Source organism: Mchenga conophoros, linkage group LG10, assembly GCF_057382185.1.
Source record: "Mchenga conophoros isolate Kocher_MC1m ecotype Shallow Benthic linkage group LG10, M_conophoros_male_GT1.1, whole genome shotgun sequence".
Classification (NCBI taxonomy): domain Eukaryota; kingdom Metazoa; phylum Chordata; class Actinopteri; order Cichliformes; family Cichlidae; genus Mchenga; species Mchenga conophoros.
The window spans coordinates 19,212,542-19,230,788 of record NC_140535.1 but is presented as its reverse complement, the minus strand read 5'-3'; the positions used below and the strand labels follow the sequence as shown (position 1 = coordinate 19,230,788).

General features: G+C 38.8%; 1 protein-coding gene across 1 annotated transcript in view; it reads left to right on the top strand.

Moving 5' to 3' along the window:
* fat3b (FAT atypical cadherin 3b) overlaps positions 1-18,247 on the top strand; it is a 67,569-nt gene that overhangs the window by 605 nt on the left and 48,717 nt on the right. The window contains exons 2-6 of the mRNA XM_085289121.1: positions 632-3,627; positions 3,730-3,864; positions 4,786-4,987; positions 10,866-10,984; positions 13,116-13,314. Coding sequence (XP_085145247.1) covers positions 655-3,627; positions 3,730-3,864; positions 4,786-4,987; positions 10,866-10,984; positions 13,116-13,314 — 3,628 coding nt within the window. The 5' untranslated portion in view covers positions 632-654. The remainder of the gene's footprint in view (positions 1-631; positions 3,628-3,729; positions 3,865-4,785; positions 4,988-10,865; positions 10,985-13,115; positions 13,315-18,247) is intronic.

Below are 18,247 nucleotides of genomic sequence, written 5' to 3'. Positions count from 1 at the left end.
TTTATTTATTTATTTATTGCTGGTACAGTCCTATCTATAGATCCGATATATTTCAGTGTTTCTCGAAGTTGAGTCACGATCATGTAGAGACCTATGGTTTAGGTGAATGGCACGGTATCTAAAGCAATAGTTAAAAAACAGCAATAAAAATTTGTAGGCAACAGAAGAAGAAAAGATTTTTAAACTTCTTTGTTTTTATTATTTTGCCCTTTTTGTTGTCTGACACTTGTTAAATTGGTTTTTTAATTGGTTGTCTGTGCTTTCACAATGATGTGTTTGTTGTAATTATGTTCTACTTTCTGAAAATATCACAGCCCTGCTTGTCTCTGTTAAAGGAGTCTTTATTATTATGACCCCTGTTATTTTATTTAGATGACATGATGTGTTTCTGTGAGACTGTGCAAATGAGCTGTGGTTTGAAGTTGATTCGTTGCTTCACAGCCTTTCTCATTGTTTCAATGCAAAGTGTGAGCATCATCATATCAATGTAGTGATAATAACTCCCTCTAAAATGTTTTTGTGCCTGATCATCCAAAGTTGTTTTTTTTTTTATCAGCAGAACACACATTCCTACTGAATGACCAACTAAAATCAAGTCCTTTATTTTAATTGTGATTCTTTCCAAATACAGGGTGACTGGATGATGGGATAGTGATGAAGCCCAATCGGTGGGGAAATATGCACCCCCTGCCCAGCTTCTCTCTTCCTTTCCTTTTTATTTTCTTTTTCTTCTTCCTCTTCATATGTTTCCACTCAACCCGTGCCCAGCTTCTGACAGATTCTAGAGCAGGGCAACGCTTGCTGCTCTTCACTCAGCCTGCATATAATGTGTCCATTTTTGAGAACTCTGCTGCAAGAACCTATACCAAAAGTGAAGCCAAAATGGGCATCATTCTCGGGCCACCTTGGTCTTTTGAGATAAAATACTCCATTGTGTTGGGAGACAGTGAAGGCATCTTTCAGGCTGAAGATTTTGTAATGGGAGATTTTTGTTTTCTCCGCATATGCACTAATGGAGGTAGTGGTGCTATACTGAATCGGGAAGTACAGGATAATTACACTCTGACAGTTAAGGCCTCGGCCCCAGGAGGCCTAGAGGCTTTAACCACTGTTTATATCAAGGTCTTGGATACAAATGACCTTCGACCTCTATTTTCCCCAACTTCCTACGCATTTGTTGTTTCTGAGAGTGCCCCTCTGGGTGCCAGCATAGGACGTGTGACAGCCACAGATGCTGACGTAGGCTCGAATGGAGAGTTTTACTACTTTTTCAAGAATAAAATAGATCTTTTTGCTGTTCATCCGACGAGCGGGGTCATCACCCTGACTGGTCGACCAAGGATGGACAAACAGGACCGATTTGAGCTGGAGGTACAGGTGGTTGACAGAGGGATGAAACTCTATGGGAACAGTGGTATCAGCAGCACAGCAAGGCTTGTACTAACTGTGCAGCGAGTAAATGAATTTGCTCCCGTTCTTAGGGCAGTCGCTGTTGTTCCATCGTGGGAAGAAAAGAATCCCGTGTATGCAGTAATTAATGTGGAGGACAAAGATGAAGGAATATCCGGAGATATAGAGTGGGTGTCCATCATTGAGGGGGATCCCTTCGAGCAGTTTGTGGTTGATCGTTCGCCTGTTGGGAATGAGTACAGAGTTAAAACGTCGGAAGCTGTCAGCTGGGATACATTCCCCTATGGCTGCAACTTAACATTTCAGGCCAAGGACAGAGGTATGCCTCCCAAGTTTTCTAATACCCAAATTGTTCAGTTGTTGGTTACAAAACCGGACCCAGTGATGGCGAGTTTTGAAAAAGATGTTTATATAGTCACGCTGAGTGAAATCGCTCCCCCAGGCTCTGTTATAGCGGTGGTGAAAATATCCCCGGCTCCTCTGAGAGTCAATTACAGCTTCAGCAACCCTTCAGATCCAGTGTACTTTGATATAAACCCTTTGACTGGAGTTATTATGACCACCAGGCAGCTTACAAGGATATCACAGGATTTCATGGTGATGGAGGTAGTTGATATGATAAGTGAGCAGCGAACAAGTGTCCAAATTCAAATCGAGGATGCTAATGACAACTCTCCAGTGTTCAACAAGCCATTCTACAATATTGTCGTCAACGAGAGCGTACCTGTAGGTACTGTTGTCCTTGTGGTCTCTGCTGTGGATGATGATAAAGGGGAGAATGGGTATGTAAGTCACACTATTAGTGGTGAACAGTCTCTTCCATTTAGCATAGACCAGAAAACAGGGGAGGTGAGAATTACTAGAGATCTGGACTTTGAATCATCAGATGATATCTACACTTTCGCAGTGCGTGCCTCTGACTGGGGTTCACCCTACAGAAGGGAGAGTGAGGTTAATATCACCATACGTGTAATAAATATCAACGACAATCAGCCTCTTTTTGAGAAGGTTTCTTGCAGAGGGATGATAAGCCGTGATTTCCCTGTCAACCAGACTGTTGTCACCTTGTCAGCAATTGACATGGACGAGCTAGGACTAGTTGAGTACAAGATACTCTCTGGGAATGAGTTAGATTATTTTAACTTAAATCCAGACTCTGGGGCTTTGTCACTGAAAAGATCGTTAGCAGTGGATAGTTTAAAAAGTGGTGTATTCAACTTCAAAGTTGTTGCAACAGATGGAGAGATGTTCTCTGATCCCACATTTGTGAATATATCAGTGGTGAGGGGTAGGATTCCCCCCAGAGGGTTCAACTGCAAGGACACAAGGGTAGCCCAGCTTTTGGCAGAAAAAATGCTCTCAAAGGCATCTGCTATGGCTAGACCGAGACCAGATGAGAGCTACACAGATATTTTCTCTACGAACAAACAGCCTCCACAGTTTGAAGCCTTGCCTACAAGCATTCTCGTGAGAGAAGACCTCATTCCCGGTGCCAGTGTATTTCAGGTGCGAGCGCGAGATGGTGACACAGGCTTTAATGGCCGCGTTCTCTTTTCCATTTCTGATGGTAACAAAGAAAACTGCTTCAATATAAACATGGAGAGTGGGCTGATAACTATACTGCGGCCACTCGACCGTGAACGAGTGGATCGTTACTTCCTTAATATCACCATCTATGATCAGGGCATTCCTCAGATGTCCAGTTGGAGATTACTGACAGTGATCATTGAGGATACAAACGACAATGACCCTCAGTTTTATCAGGACAGCTACTCTGCCCTTGTTTCAGAAAACTCAGCCATTGGCATGGAGGTTATAACCATCACTGCATTTGACAGAGACATGGGTCAGAATGGACAGCTCTCCTATATAATGCTCACCAGTGTTCTTCAGTTTGGGATTGACAGTGAAACTGGAAGTGTATTTGTTGCTAGCCAGCTGGATAGAGAAACATTTCCAATATTCATATTGAAGATTGAAGTCAGAGACATGGCTGAAAGAGGCACTCGAAGGTCCTCAGTGACTACTCTAAGTGTAATCTTGGAGGATGTCAATGATTGCGCTCCAGCTTTCATCCCTACCAGCTATAGTGCTCGAGTACTAGAGGATCTCCCGCCCGGGACTGTGATTACCTGGGTGCAGGCTCAGGACCCAGACATTGGACCTGGAGGACAAGTTCGATATTCCTTAATCAATGACTTTAATGGCACTTTTGAGGTAGGTGATGACACAGTGTGAACAGAATCTTGCACACGTTAAGATTTTTATTTTTACATTTATTGAAGTATAGATTGTTTATGATGTAATTTTTTTTTATAGATCGGTCCTATAAGTGGGGTATTGAGAATTAGAAAGGAGTTGGACTTTGAGAAACAACAGTTTTTCAACCTGACGCTGCTTGCTGAAGACAGAGGAATCCCCAGCCTTAGGAGCCAGACGTTTGTGGAGGTAGAGGTGCGTAGCACACATGCTCAAATATTCTACATCTCAGGGATCACCATAGCAGATCATCTGCCTCTATCTCACCCTATCCCTAGCACCTGTCACATCAATCCGCTACATGTCCTCCTTTACTTCATCCATAAATCTTGTGTGTGATCCTAACTGGCAACTCCATATCTAACATCCTTTGTAAAATAATTTCATCATCCCTTCTCTCCACACATCTAAACAGTCTCAGTCCTGCCTCTCTGACTTCGCCTCCAAACTGCTTAACCGGACCCGTTCCTTTGACATGCTTTTTTCTAATCTTGTCCATTCTGGATACTCCCAGTGCTCTTCAGCTCTGCCACCTCCAGCCCTGCCTCCCAAATGCAAATAATCAATTTTGTCAGCTTACATTATTATCAATAATTTGGGGTGTTAAGGTTCCAGTCTTTTTGTTAGTGCCACCGTCTCCAAACGATACATCAAAACAGGTCTCGCTACCATTTTGTGAACCTTCCCTTTAACTCTTATTGTTATTCTTCATTGGCAAATCACCCCTGAGGCTTTTCTCCACCCACTGCACTCTTTTCTTTACCTCTCTTGTGTGCTGTCCAGAAAAAAAATCCAATGATCAATTTTGTCAATTTACATTATCATTGATGATTTGGTTGGTTATTTTCAAGGTTGCAGTTGTTGACAAGATGTCCAATTGTATTTTTTTAGATCTTTCTTCCTTTAATTCTTCACTCATTTTTATGACACCGGTTAGATAGATGATTAAATGCGTGACAGCATTTAGCTCACGGTACATTTAACTTCCAAGACAGGGAATAACGTGTACAAAAGTGAAATATACAGATGGTCTACTGATGCCACACAATTGCATACTACAGATAATATCACACAGTTTTTCTGTCATAATTAATGTGCACCCTTACATTTCTTCAGGTGGTGGATGTCAATGAGAATTTGTATGCGCCTTACTTCTCCGACTTTGCTGTGAGAGGCTCAGTGAAGGAGAACTCTCGTGCAGGAACAAGTGTCATGACTGTCAACGCTAAAGATGACGACAAGGGACGAGATGGCGTGCTGAAGTACTCTATCCAAGGTGGCAGCGGCCTGGGCACTTTTACGATTGACGAAGACACAGGTGTGACACAAGATCAATTTCTAAGCCTATTTATGTAAAGTGAAAATCCAATAACCCATAGTGCCATGCTTAGAATATCAACATCTAAGTTTTTGCATAGGAAATATTTTCACATGCCTTTCAAGATGGCTTGCCTAGGTTTTTATTTGATTTGTTTAATTGTAATTTGTAGAGAAAGTATGGCCACTTGTCAGTTCTTGAGTCAATGTGAAAATGTTTGTTACAGAAAGAAATTCAAAGAGCGTGCGAGGTATAGCGACAGTCACTGTGTTAATGGGGCCTCACGTGGGAGCTGTGTACTGGGAGATCATTACTGTAATGAGGGCAGCATGGCAGCCACATTGGCTGGGCCTCAGGCCGCTCTGTACAACTCATCCAGTGCTGAGCGGCTAACATTGATCAAGGCTCTCCTGCACAACAGCCCCGTCCTTCCCAAGTACGGAGAAATCACTATGACTTATTTAAGGAGGCCTGACCCAAAATAAGCATGCACACTCCAACTTTCCTGCAGTGTGAAACTGCTGCTGAAGACATGTTGATCCAAACAAGAAGCCATGACTCACTCACCCAGGGATAAAATGAATCAAATACCAAATGTGAAAATAGGACGCCTCATTTTAGTGCATATTGGGTCATGTACTATAGCTGTGCAACTTAAATTTTAGTCTTAACTGTGAGTATTGTCTGAATGTTAGGGGCTAACTACTGAAGATAGCGCAGATACAAATGCACAAAACATCCACAGTGCCTCCCCCTTCCCCAAAAAGGTGCATGTCATTAAATGTAAAACTTGAAAATTAATAACATGAGCACATCAATAAGATCTTACAATTTGCTTTTTTTTTTTTTGTTAAATCAGATAAACAGCTGTGTTGTGGGCACATGGATGTATGCTTAAACATTTATAGCTACTGTCATCAATACTTTTTCATGAAAACCTGAAAAAGTGTGACTAAGAACTCTTTCTTTTCCACCAGTCATGATTGCATCATTGCAGTCTCTGCTTTTGTCCATCATACTGAAGCTTTTAAACCTAACAGTTCAGTGTCTGTCCATGGTGCTGAAATGCTGAACCTTCATGCTGAAACCAGACCCTCATTTGCTCTTCCCTACATATAGTGAATGAGACTTAATATACTTGCAGGTAGTGAGCCTTCGCGTTCTCTTTCTTCTTCACATGGCAGTTTTTTTCTAATCCCATTTTAAAATAAATATACAGCTTTTGCAGTTATCGCTGTTGTTTATATTTTATTTGACACATCCATATTTTAATTTTGAATAGGAAACCTAGTTTCCCAGAGTTAGTATTGCCTGTCAAACCATTCACTGCATACATGAATAGTTTTAAATAAAAGCCACCAATCACTGTCTAAGCAGATGTGGCAAAAGTAAACAATACAACAAGGACAGGCGATGATCATGTTGTGATCATCATGCTATTAGAAAACTGTGCATTAAATAAAATGGTTAATTTTTGTAATTGCAAGCTTTAAACAGCTACATTTATATATTTGCATACTCTATGTATGCTGTGTACTCATCAGCAAAACAGTTTTACAGTGCATGTACTGATCCATACAAATGCCTGTAATAGTATTTGGGGTTTTTATTCCCTGGAGTATTAATACCTCAGTAAGGAGCATCAGAGCCAGTGAGAACGTTTACTGAGTGTAGATTTTCCAGGGGAAATCAGACTGCTTGTTAGAGCAGAAAGTGAAGGGAGAGGGAAGTGGAAGTGAAGCGAAGAGAGGAAGGAAAAGCATGCAGGGGAGTACATAGGAGTACATAAAAAGTGTCAAAAGAAAATACAGCTTTCTTCCTCCCAGACCTATATATATATATTTTAATGTCTTCTGGAAAGTTTTTCTTTTTTTAACTTAGAGTTTTTTTCCCTAAGCATGTGAAATGCTAATGCATTTTACTATCGAAGGACACGATACAGTAAGAACATGCCAAGTTTTCCCTTATCATCAAGTGCTTCATTTTATCGTGTAGAAGTCAGCGTTGTCAGGCACGGACAGAGTAGCACTGCTTTGTACTCCCACCATGCATTTAGCTGCCATGTTGAGTGGCTTTGCTCTTGCTGCTTGTCAATCTGTGGCTCTTAGTGCCAGAACTAAATATGTGATGAGAGAGTGAGATGGACAGTGAGTGAGAGTGAAAGGGACAGAGAGAAAAATAGAAAGAATGAGAACTCTCTTTTGTTTAACCCGTCTCAGCTAATGCACCCCTTACTCCCACCCTCACTTGTAGTTTGTAAATCAGCTCTTTGATGCATCATGCATAGCCCATGACACCCCTATTGTCAGTCATAGCTGCTGTTAATGAGTGCCCTCTTTTCCCGCGTTTGATATTTAGATGTTTAAATGACTCAGTCATACGTGGGTGGAAAACACATGGGCTAACAGAAAAGAAGACGGATCTTCTCTGGCTTTAAACCTTAGCTCCCCTGCACTTTGAACAAAAATTTGTATTCCTGTCATTGGTTTGGGTGGAAAGCAAGCCCTGCAATTTCTCATTGGACAGCTGTCAAACGCCACTGCTCCTCTATTAGTGGGTTTGCAAGCTCCAGGATTTGTCACAGTCAGGATAAGGCATTCTTTAAGTTACAAGCAAACACTTTTAAAAAGCACTCAGTCTTCATTTATTAAAATGAATAGGCCATATATTTTTCTGATGTCCTCTTTTATAGCACATTCAGAGCTATTCAGTTGTGTCTCAATAGAGAAATGCACACAATATTTTGTCATCAATCTTAGGATCAATTATTTGATATGGAGACATTAATTAAAAAATGGGATCACAAAACCTGTTTCTCAAGAATGGGGATGGTGAATAGACGTGGCAGATGAATGTAAACCCAACCAAACGCTGAAGTTCCAGATTAGAAAATGTGCTGTGACCCTTCAATTTTTTTTGTTCACTATTTGAAGTGTGTTATTTATGGTGAGAATGGATGCTGTCGAGTCAGATTTATATTGAATTCACTGAATAGTGCCTGTCGGTCTTAAAGTTCAAAGAGCTTTGGAAACAGCCAGCTCTGTTTTCCTTGTCTCTCTGTCAAGCTGTCTGACAGAGATGAGGTTTGAAAAGGACATGGTCAAGGACGACAGGGTAAGGGTGTATCTTAGCAAACACTTTTACTATGCATTGTGTGTGTCCTGGGCAGCGGCTTAGTCATAATCAGACATACTGCCACTTTCTGGCATAGTCTGATTTATTTGTGTGTACCTGGGGATGCAGATCTTGTGGATGAATTGAAGGCAAAGTTATGCAACAGATCTGCCGTATGACAAGCTTTCTTTCCTCCAACACCACAAACAATTATTAAATATGTCTGAAAAGATAAATCGCTGTCTTTTTCAGCATATTGAGAAAGAAGAACTGATGTCAAACTTGTTCTCGGGTTTCTTTGAGTACTTTGTTGTAGCATTGAGCATGATACTCCAGGGGTTGGAATTCCTAGAGTTCCTCTTAGAGTTTTGACTAGAGGCGTTCATTTTTTCATTTGGTTAAGTGAAATGATACCCAGTTTAGCCTCATTTTTGCCCCAAAAGCCAAAATTTCTGCTATATATATATATATATGTGTATATATATATATATATATATATATATATATATACACATGTGTATGTACATATATATAAATAATGAGCTTATATTCAGATTATGTACGGATGATCTGATGCACTTAAAAGGGTTTAAAGAGGTGTTTCTGCTCTTTGGTCTGTGCAAGAAAAGAAAAGAAATTATCGTAAGTATAGCCATCTGAGAGAACCACTACTTGTGTTTCAGACCATATTTTCTAAGGGGCAGCAGGAAGCTGGGAAGCCAAAACACTTTGTCTCAGAAAGTACCGTAGATAAATTGAAGGGCTGCATCAAGGCACAGCATAAGATAAATAAGGAAATGTGAGTTAATGTACTGCTACTTTAGTAAAGTCTGAGATTAAAACATGGAGCTGGAAATGAGCACAGTAGATCACCTTTTCCTAGCACTTCTTTAGTTATCTATAAAGCAGCAGCTTTTCTTTTATGGTACCTACGGTACTGTGCAAAGTCTTTGGCCACCCCTCATGCCTTTATATTTTGCTTCCAAGGAGCCAGACCTATAGTTTTTAAAGTTGTCTTAATCAACAGTTATGCAGACTTTCCGAAGGTCTTTCAAATTTTTTCTTTGGACGTTGGCTGCTTTTTCACTCACTTTCAGCCCAGTCCCTGTGACCATTTTCAGAGCAATGTTTATTCTTGTCTGTTAAACTACTTAACACTGGGCTACGACTTAATAAGCCTTAAAAAGGCACCCAGCTCAAGCGATGAACTAGTGTTGGGTTTAAACATTAGACAACTTACTAAAGAACCAAGTTTAAATTGTATCTTTAGGAACTTTTTAAATAATGATGCAAAAATACATCATTTGTTCCAATTTCTTTAGTTTAATCTACATAAAAATGCCATCGATTACACATTTTCACAGCCATGAAATAGTGTTTTCTGCACCAACAATGTAATTACTAAATAGCTTTTAGCTGAAAACTTGGCATATTTCAGTATGGTGTTCAGTGTTTCCTTAAAAAATGGACAAGTGGAGGACAAAAGAAACATCTACAAGGCATCAACAGTATCTGAATGTTATGTCCTTTAGAAATAGGAAAAAAATCTGGATTTTTGCAATGTACTGTAAATGGTTGTGGCTATAGAGTTTTTTAATGATTAGGAATTTAGCATCACAATAGGCTAGATCATCCAACTGCCAATACTCCTGTGCAGCCATTCTTATATAATGAAGAAGATCATAACCATGAAATAAAAACATAAAAAAAACAAATTAAATTTGAGCTTGCTCACCTGCCCAAGTTCAGCTTGTGTGACAGCTTGTTGGGTTTAAATGTATGTAAACCTAAGCACAAATGCTGTGCATGCTCATGCTGTGCAGGCTCTCTATGTCTCAAAGGAGCCTTTATTTAACAGGAGCTTGCAGATCTGGTGAGAGTTTGTGTTCCTGAGCTGAAACGTTTTTTCAGCCTGCGTGTTTCTGTCTGACTTGTCTTTATTTTTTACTGATAGAAATGATACTGCGAGTGTTAGTGTTCTTTTTTTTGGATTTCTGCAATGTATACAATGTCACACTAATGTAACACATGCCGTTGTGTTTCTACAATGCCATACTCTTGGGAGCGAATAGAAAAGAAACAAATGAACCCTAAAACCGTAGACCGTGTGTGCATGTGTCTTTTTTTAAATGGTTTTGTGAAAAGTCCTGGATGACGGATTTTCTTTTTTTTTTAAGTTGTGTCCATGTGTCAACCATTGTAAATATTCTCTTTGTCCCCGAAGAGGTCACCAAAACTGTCAGCTACTCATTTTCCTTAAGGCCACTAAGCACACGCCAGTCAATATATGTGAATGTCTGGGTGTCTTTGTGTGTGCATATATATGTGTGTGTCTTTATTGGTGTAGGGCAGCTCAGGGTGCATTTAGCACTAAGCAAATAGCAGTGGGAGCAGTTTGGTCAGTTGTGATTAGCCGTAGAGAAGCTGAAACACTGAAGGTGACTACAGTGGCACCACTAATGCCTGTGAATGTCACTGAAGCCAGGACACAAAGTTTTAGTCTAAATTTGTGTGCTTGCCTCTGGAAACTTAGTATTCAAAGACATTCCTAAGAGATCTTTTAAGGATTGTAATGTATTTTACAGATAACAGCCAGTTTCTCTCTCTCTCTTTTTCTGGCACTCTCTCTCTCTCTCTCTCTCGCGCACACACACACACACACACACACACACACACACACACACACACACACACACACACCCTTAATAGATAAGTATTCAAAGCCAGGTAAAAACTGCATTAATCTTTCTCTCTGCTTCAACAGGGGTGATTTACACTTCTGGTATCCTGGACTGTGAGACCAAAGACTCCTACTGGCTGACTGTCTGTGCCATGGACAGGGGGGTTCCACCTCTGTCAGCTTCTGTTGAAGTCTTCATCCAGGTATAGAATCCACTGCCTATTGAATCATTATGTTAAATACATTTACCCACAGACTTTTATAGCATTGAACATAACAAGCAGATAATTTTCCCTTGTAATTTTAAGCCTTAAATGGATGTCCCCAAAGTGCGCTATTACTAAATACACCTGGTACATGCTGCTGGTAACAGTTTGGATGTCTTTTTGTCGTCAGAACTGCCTTATTTCTTGGAGACAGAATCAACAATGCTCTATTGGACTGAGAGCTGGTGACTGTGCAGGGCATTTGAGTACAGTAAACTCATGTCATGTCCAAGAAACCAGTATGAGATGATTTGAGCTTTGTGACATGGCAGAAGATGTGATCACTGTGATCATAAAGGGATCATCATCAGTCATCATCAATACTCAGAAAGGCAGTGGTGGTTAAACTATGTGGTGATTAAACTATGCTCTGTTTGTGGCCCAAGATATACAAAGGAAATATCTCCAAACCGTGACACCAGCAGTCTAAGCTGTTGACACAAAGCAGGGGCGTATGCTTTCATGTTTTTTAAGCCAAATTCTGACCCTGGTGAGGCCATACGGACTGTAGCCTCAGTTTCTGTTTCTTACATGGCTGGAAGGGCCCCAGTGTGGTCTTCTGCTGCTGTAGTCCATCTGATTGATTGATTGATTGGTAATTTATTTCAACATGTGAACAATATACAAGTACATTTAGAAAAGAATCTGCTTCGGCGTTCAACCTGTTGTGCATTCAGAGATGTTCTTGTATCCTTCTTTGCTGTATGGAGTGGTTATTTGAGTTACTGTTTCCTTCCTGTCAGCATATCATTTTGACCTTGTCTACATGCCTTAATGCATTGAATTGCTGCCATGTTTATGCCATGGCTGATTGGATATTTTCATTAATGAGCAGCTGAATAGATGTACAAAGGGCCAGTGAGTGTAGATACAAAACAAAAAAACAAAGTTCAAGTGATCTTTGTATGCCAAGTGCCATTAGATGACTGGTACAGCAGTCTTAGCCATTACTGAGCTTCTGTAGACAAGAAGTCTACAGGGTAAGATTGTTTTATATTCAAAATATGGTTTGCCAGTGTGTTACTCCCTTAATTTCACTTCCAGCATATCCGATCGCATTTTAATTGAAAGTATACCAGTTTTAGGTCATTTCAAGTTTATCTGTGTATTTATTGTACATGGAAAAATCATATTTAGTTATGCAGGGTACAGTTATGCACTTTTTATGCGTAACTTCTCGTTAACTACATTAAAATTATGTCAGGTTATAAACTTTTCAGCTTTTTTAACTGTAAAAGTAGCTTATTTTTCAATGGCAGTCACTGATAAAAGTTTACAGCCAGTCAACGTTACCCTCCAGGGTAATTTTGATGTTTATACTATAAAATTCTTGTAAAGCATTACATCCAAACAGTATGATGCCAAACGAGTGTGTTACTCTCTTGATTTCTGTACTCAGCACTCAGTCTGTAAGCAAGAGATACACTGTATGGGAATTCTCTGCTTCAAGTTTTTTCTAATTTATTTGCCCTTAAGTTTTTCCACCGTCTAAACACTCAAATACACACATAGTTGCTACATCACTGCTCCCCCTTTGGGGAAGAGTTCAGCTGTGTATAAAAGGGAAAAAAAGACAAGCAGCCTTTTCTGGCTTCAGGATATCCACGTGTGGTTATGTGAGTGGGTGCTTTACTCCCGGCCTATTCATCACATGGAAAAATGGGGAGATTAATCAGGCACAGGTGCTTCTGTTCACCGGCTGAACTGTCTTGGCTCTCTGTGCCTTCCAGCAAATGCTCAATCAACCCACTGCTTGCCATAAATATTCTAGATCTATGCTGTTAGAAGGGAAATTAATTTGGAATGTGACATCTTTGACATTTTCTGGCAAATATATTTCCATTTTGTGATAACATATCAACCCAGACCCAGACTGATTAACAAAGATACTAAAATCACAACAGAACAATATTACAGTGCGTGCAAATTCAGAGGGCTACTATCCATGTATTTGTTGCCATTCAAAGATCCAACTCAAATGATGAATATTTATTGCCTTTTTCTCCTCTTTTTCTCCTCTTTTTGCTTTGTTGTTTCATGTCTTCTTTTCTTCTTTGTCTCTGCTCAGGTAGAAGATGTCAATGATAATGCTCCCCTCACCTCAGATCCTATCTACCACCCGACTATCATGGAAAACTCTCCAAAGGATGTGTCAGTCATTCGTATTCAGGCGCAAGACCCCGATCTCACTGCTATACCCAGTCGTCTGAGTTATCGTATTACTGCCGGCAACCCGCAGAATTTCTTCTCTATTAATCCAAAAACAGGTGAGGTAGTGTGTGATGTGGTACTAGTGGAGTGGAAAGGAATGATGAAAGAAAGAATGGCCCCTCATAAATGCGCTTCAGGCATTTCATTAACGAGCTGGGATTAAACAGAACAACAGATATTACACAGATACGAGCTGTATGACAGAGAACAAAGAAATGAACTGTATCTCGCGTAACAGCATGCAGCTTCTACCTGATACTCCTCTGAGCTATTCACATGTTCTATTCACAGCAGTTATATTTGATTGCTTTTGATGATATGTATTTAAATGTTAAGCTGAAAAGGTGTAGAGTTAAAAAAAAAACTGATGCTGGCTAAATGTTTGAGGAGTATTTGGATTTCAATTTGGAAATAGGATTTATTGAGATAATAACAACCCTGACAGAGGTTCACCATAAGCTCTCTATTAGATATTGGATCAGTGGAGGGTTTTAAACATACTGGGCTTATGAAATTATGCCCAGATAGCCTGTTGTTGTTTATTAAATTTGCTTAGAAATGCATGAGAAATTAAAGTCAGTGAATGTGTATAAAATATTTTGTGAAAGCATATTGTCTGCGATTAATTGAATAATTTTACTTCTATGCCAATATACTGTTATATTATAATATATCTGTTTGTGTGCGGGGATAAATTCTAATTGCGTGTTAAAACATGCTGATTTATGTATCAGTCAGTAGATATTTCATTTTTATGCAGTTTAATTGGATTGGGATGAGTGCATTTTTAAGGTGCGCCACTAATTTGGCATTGAACTCCTATAAATAATGTCAGAGTTGTGATGGATGCTTTGAGAGAGAATCAAAATAGAAACAAGAAAAAACAATCTTGTTTTGGTAATGGCGCTTATATAGCCTTGAGTCATACGCTGTTTCTAGAAGACAGACGTACCCCCACCATGCTGTCAAACATTAGATTGTTGGCTACTGTCTTGGACCCAAGAAGTATTGTGGCCATCGTTTTTTGTGGGGGGGGGGGTTTGTGAAGGAAAGGTTGAGAATCAGCTAATGATACCCATGAATAGCAAGCTTAGTTAGCAAGATTAATCTACAGTTCTTTATGATGTGAGATAGGTTATTAGTTTTGGCTAGCAGGAAAAATAAGCATAGAACAAAAAATTTTTGACTAGGGATGTGTGCAACTGGTTGACTCAAGGTTTAAATGCTATCCTTGCCAGTCAGTGCCAGAAATACTAGTTAATTAAGTGTACAATTTTAATTCTACAATGGCAGTCAGCAGGGCTGATGGTTGAGCCTCCATCTCTCTATCTTACTTTGTGCAAGAAAGTTGTAAACAGATGACAGTTGTTTTAAATGTGCTGTTCTGCAATACTTTAATACAACAAGAAAAAAAAGTTGCCGTATGTTAGGCTTTGTCAGGATAAACTGGAGTATAATTACATTACAAAAGCTAGGTGTACCATATTCTGCATCTGGATTTGGGTGCTAGCATTGAAAAAAAAAAGCAAGGCTACTGCAGCTATCAATGCTATTAGCCAAACTCTATAAACTAATCAGACTTTGTGAGTGTGCACAATGGTATACACAATGCAAAGTTCATTTAATGCATGATTTGATCAACAAAGAATGTAATTAACATTTTCATATAGCTCCTAAAATGCACATGAAATATTTGTTAGGTCAATGTTTAATTTTGTCCTTTCAAAGAAAAGGACAAGATATTTTAGAGTTTAAACAAGACAGCGCTGCAGTTGTGACTAAAAGTGACCATTCTGGTGATTAAACATTTCTTTGTGCTTAAAGTAGTAATACGAATAAAGACAAAACCTGTTATTTGTAGCAAACCTTGACTTGAGGTTTTTATGAAAAATGGATGCATGACTTTTGGAACCAGCAACTGGCAAACCCCTGGAGACTCAAGTAAAATGAGAAGTGGGCCACAGTGGTCTAGTAATCAAAGATTTGGTCATTTTCAGGCTCAGTCTGGAGTCCCAACTGTCACTGCCTTAAATTTATCAGGCGATTTATCAAATTTATCACAGTTCCCCTGAGGCCACAGAAGGCTGTATATATTTCTTCACATATCTGGTAGAAGATCTGTAAATAGACTAAGTTGCAATATGCGGGAACTTTAGTTTTCTGCATTTTTTCAGATTTGTATTGCAACCTTTTAACTTTTTTGTGCACTTCTTTTTACACACGTGTGTCTGTATATGCAAAAAATCGTATTTAAACATTTACACATTTGAATTTCATATGCATTTTTAAGAATTTCTTAAAAGAAGTCTGACAACTGAATATCAGCTCGCAGATCCTTGTCAAACTCTCCCTTTACTTTTCACAGAGCTTCTGTATAAAAATGCTCTATAGTAAATATTCAGACAATCTATTTTTAAATGAATGATCAATTTATACTAATATAATGGACACATTTGAAAATTAGAATAATCACTCAAATGTCTCTGAAGAATACAAATATAATCAAAGAAAAATAAATACATAAATGGTAAGTTTGATGTATTTCAGTTTTGGCTGTCAAGTTTGTCCCCATGCATTCTCAGTACAAGCATTGCTTGACGCTTATATTAAAGAATTATTGAAGAGGTAAAATGTTTTATTCAAATCTAGTAGGAAAAAATGTGAAGTCTTTGCCATCTCTGCCCTAGATTAAGTAGTGAGTGTTCTAATAAACAACAAAAGGAAAATTTCAGCTGTTACAAGGACAACTTTTCAGATTCAAAGAAATGTCAGTAAAGTGTTCTGAAACCAGGAGCCTATAGGTAATGCAGCAGGATCTCAGTGATCAAGATTATAATAGAAAGATTTCACTAATAATATGCTGCTGCATGTTCACCTTGTTGGTAAATGTTAGGGGAATTTCCATGTGGCGTCCTCTAATCCTCTGAATATTCCTCTATGCATTATGGCTATAATATTGACATTATGTAGGGAAATGGAGGGGGCTGAAACAGGGTGAGGGGACTAATATTGATCCTATTAGCGAGACGCTGATCCTCAAAAACTCATTACTATGTAAACTGTATCCAACACAGGGATTCTCAAGCATAGGTATGGTCGAATAGTCAAAAGAATTTCCCTCCTTTTCATAATCAATTTTCCTTTGATGTTGGTGGAAAATGTCACGTACACTAGACACATAAGACATGCCATATTGAATACAATGTTCAGAAGATCGATTACAAAATATGCATCTTACTTAACCTCTTTGCTAACCTCATTTGCATACAAAAGAAAACAAGCAGTGCAATATTATATATATATATATATATATATATATATATATATATATATAATTTTAGTTTTTTAATTGCATGTGTGTGTAATTATGCATGACTCTCTGTTTAGGATTTTTAGAACCAAAGTAGAATTCCATCATTTAGCTTAACCCCACCCCGAAACCTTAGACACACCTTGATCAATTATTATAGGTCACAAAAGCTCATAGAAATCTGTGTTTTTCATGCAAAAAGCATAAGAAGCAGCATTACATGCTACACAGTGCAATGTTCATAGTTCAGCTGCTGATGAAAGTTCAAAACAGTTAATGGAAATGGAAAATGCATCTATAAATAACATTTAAATGATCTGCATCACTTTGTCAGTTTCATTGATCTTTTTCACGAACAGTCGGACGGGTATGTGATGTAATTATCTTCTTTCCTTTCATAAAGGATAGCCACGTGTATACTACACTAAAGGAGGTAATAAAGGAAGCACTGAGGCACCGTCCCTTAATATTTCAAGAATTCAACTGAGATACTTCTGCGTCAGTTCCCTCACTCGGGAAGCTTAACTGTTTGACTGCAAAATGTTGTGTACCTGTAACAGTGAGTCAGAGTGAGTCATTGTGAATGTTTTAAAGTACCACTGATGTTAATGCTGTCAGTGCAGGTTCAAAATTATACTCAGTTAATTTACTTTTTAGCAGATTACAATACACATGCAAGAGCTGTATCTACAAATAATGTGTGTATGTGTCAGAGAGAAAAGAGACTCTGTGTGGTCATTTAATCAATGGATTAATTGGTTACAGCTTTGTTGGGTCTGTTGCAGTGAGTCAATAGAGATGACGCCACAACCGCAACATACAGCTGTATAAAAATAATTTGCCTTTGTGTGTATGATTGTGCGTTTCTGTGTGTGTGTGTGTAAGCTGTATTTCTTTTGTGCCAGTGTGCATGTCACAGGGGAGAGTTTCTAGCCATCTGAGCCCAGTTTTCTGTCTCTGTCTAAAGACCCACAGTATTCTGTTATCTGTTACTCATTAATTTTATACATAGAAACTCATTGATGACAGTATTGTTTCCAGTGTGATAAATGAACTACAAAAGACACACTGGGTTCCACCAGCTTGCCAAATCCCATTAAATAACACAAAAAATATGTTTTCTTTTGTGGATAAACTTGACTCTGCAGCTTTAGGAAAACAGTCACAAGGTTTGAATTTGAATGCATCATTACCATAATTTCTATTGTTTTGTGAGTGACAGTGCCACTGTGTTAATTTGGTAATAAGACATGCATGAATGGGGAGATGCATTCAGTTTAAATCAATCCTCACTGTTTGCACAGTCAGAAACTTTCCATGTACCAGAGTGATTTCATTGGATAAAAAAAATCTTGCTGATTGATTTGCTTTCAGGATGCAAGTGGCAGCAAAAACTATGAACCTGAACTGCTGAAAAACTTCTTGAAGTTTTAGATTGTTTTTCAAAACTAGGTTTGGGGTGCTTCAAAGTAATATATTTTTCAGGTTTACTCTGGAAGTGTCATTTTGATGGGTTTGAGGTAGCACAACAATTCCCAAAATGTATTGAAGCCAAACTTTGAATGAGTGCAAAGTGTGTAAATGTGCTGTGACAGCTTACAGTGCTGTCAGTTTGTCTCTGGCTGAGTGAGTGAAGCCTACCTCCTTTGGGGAGGAAAACAGAATAGATAAGTGTTGAC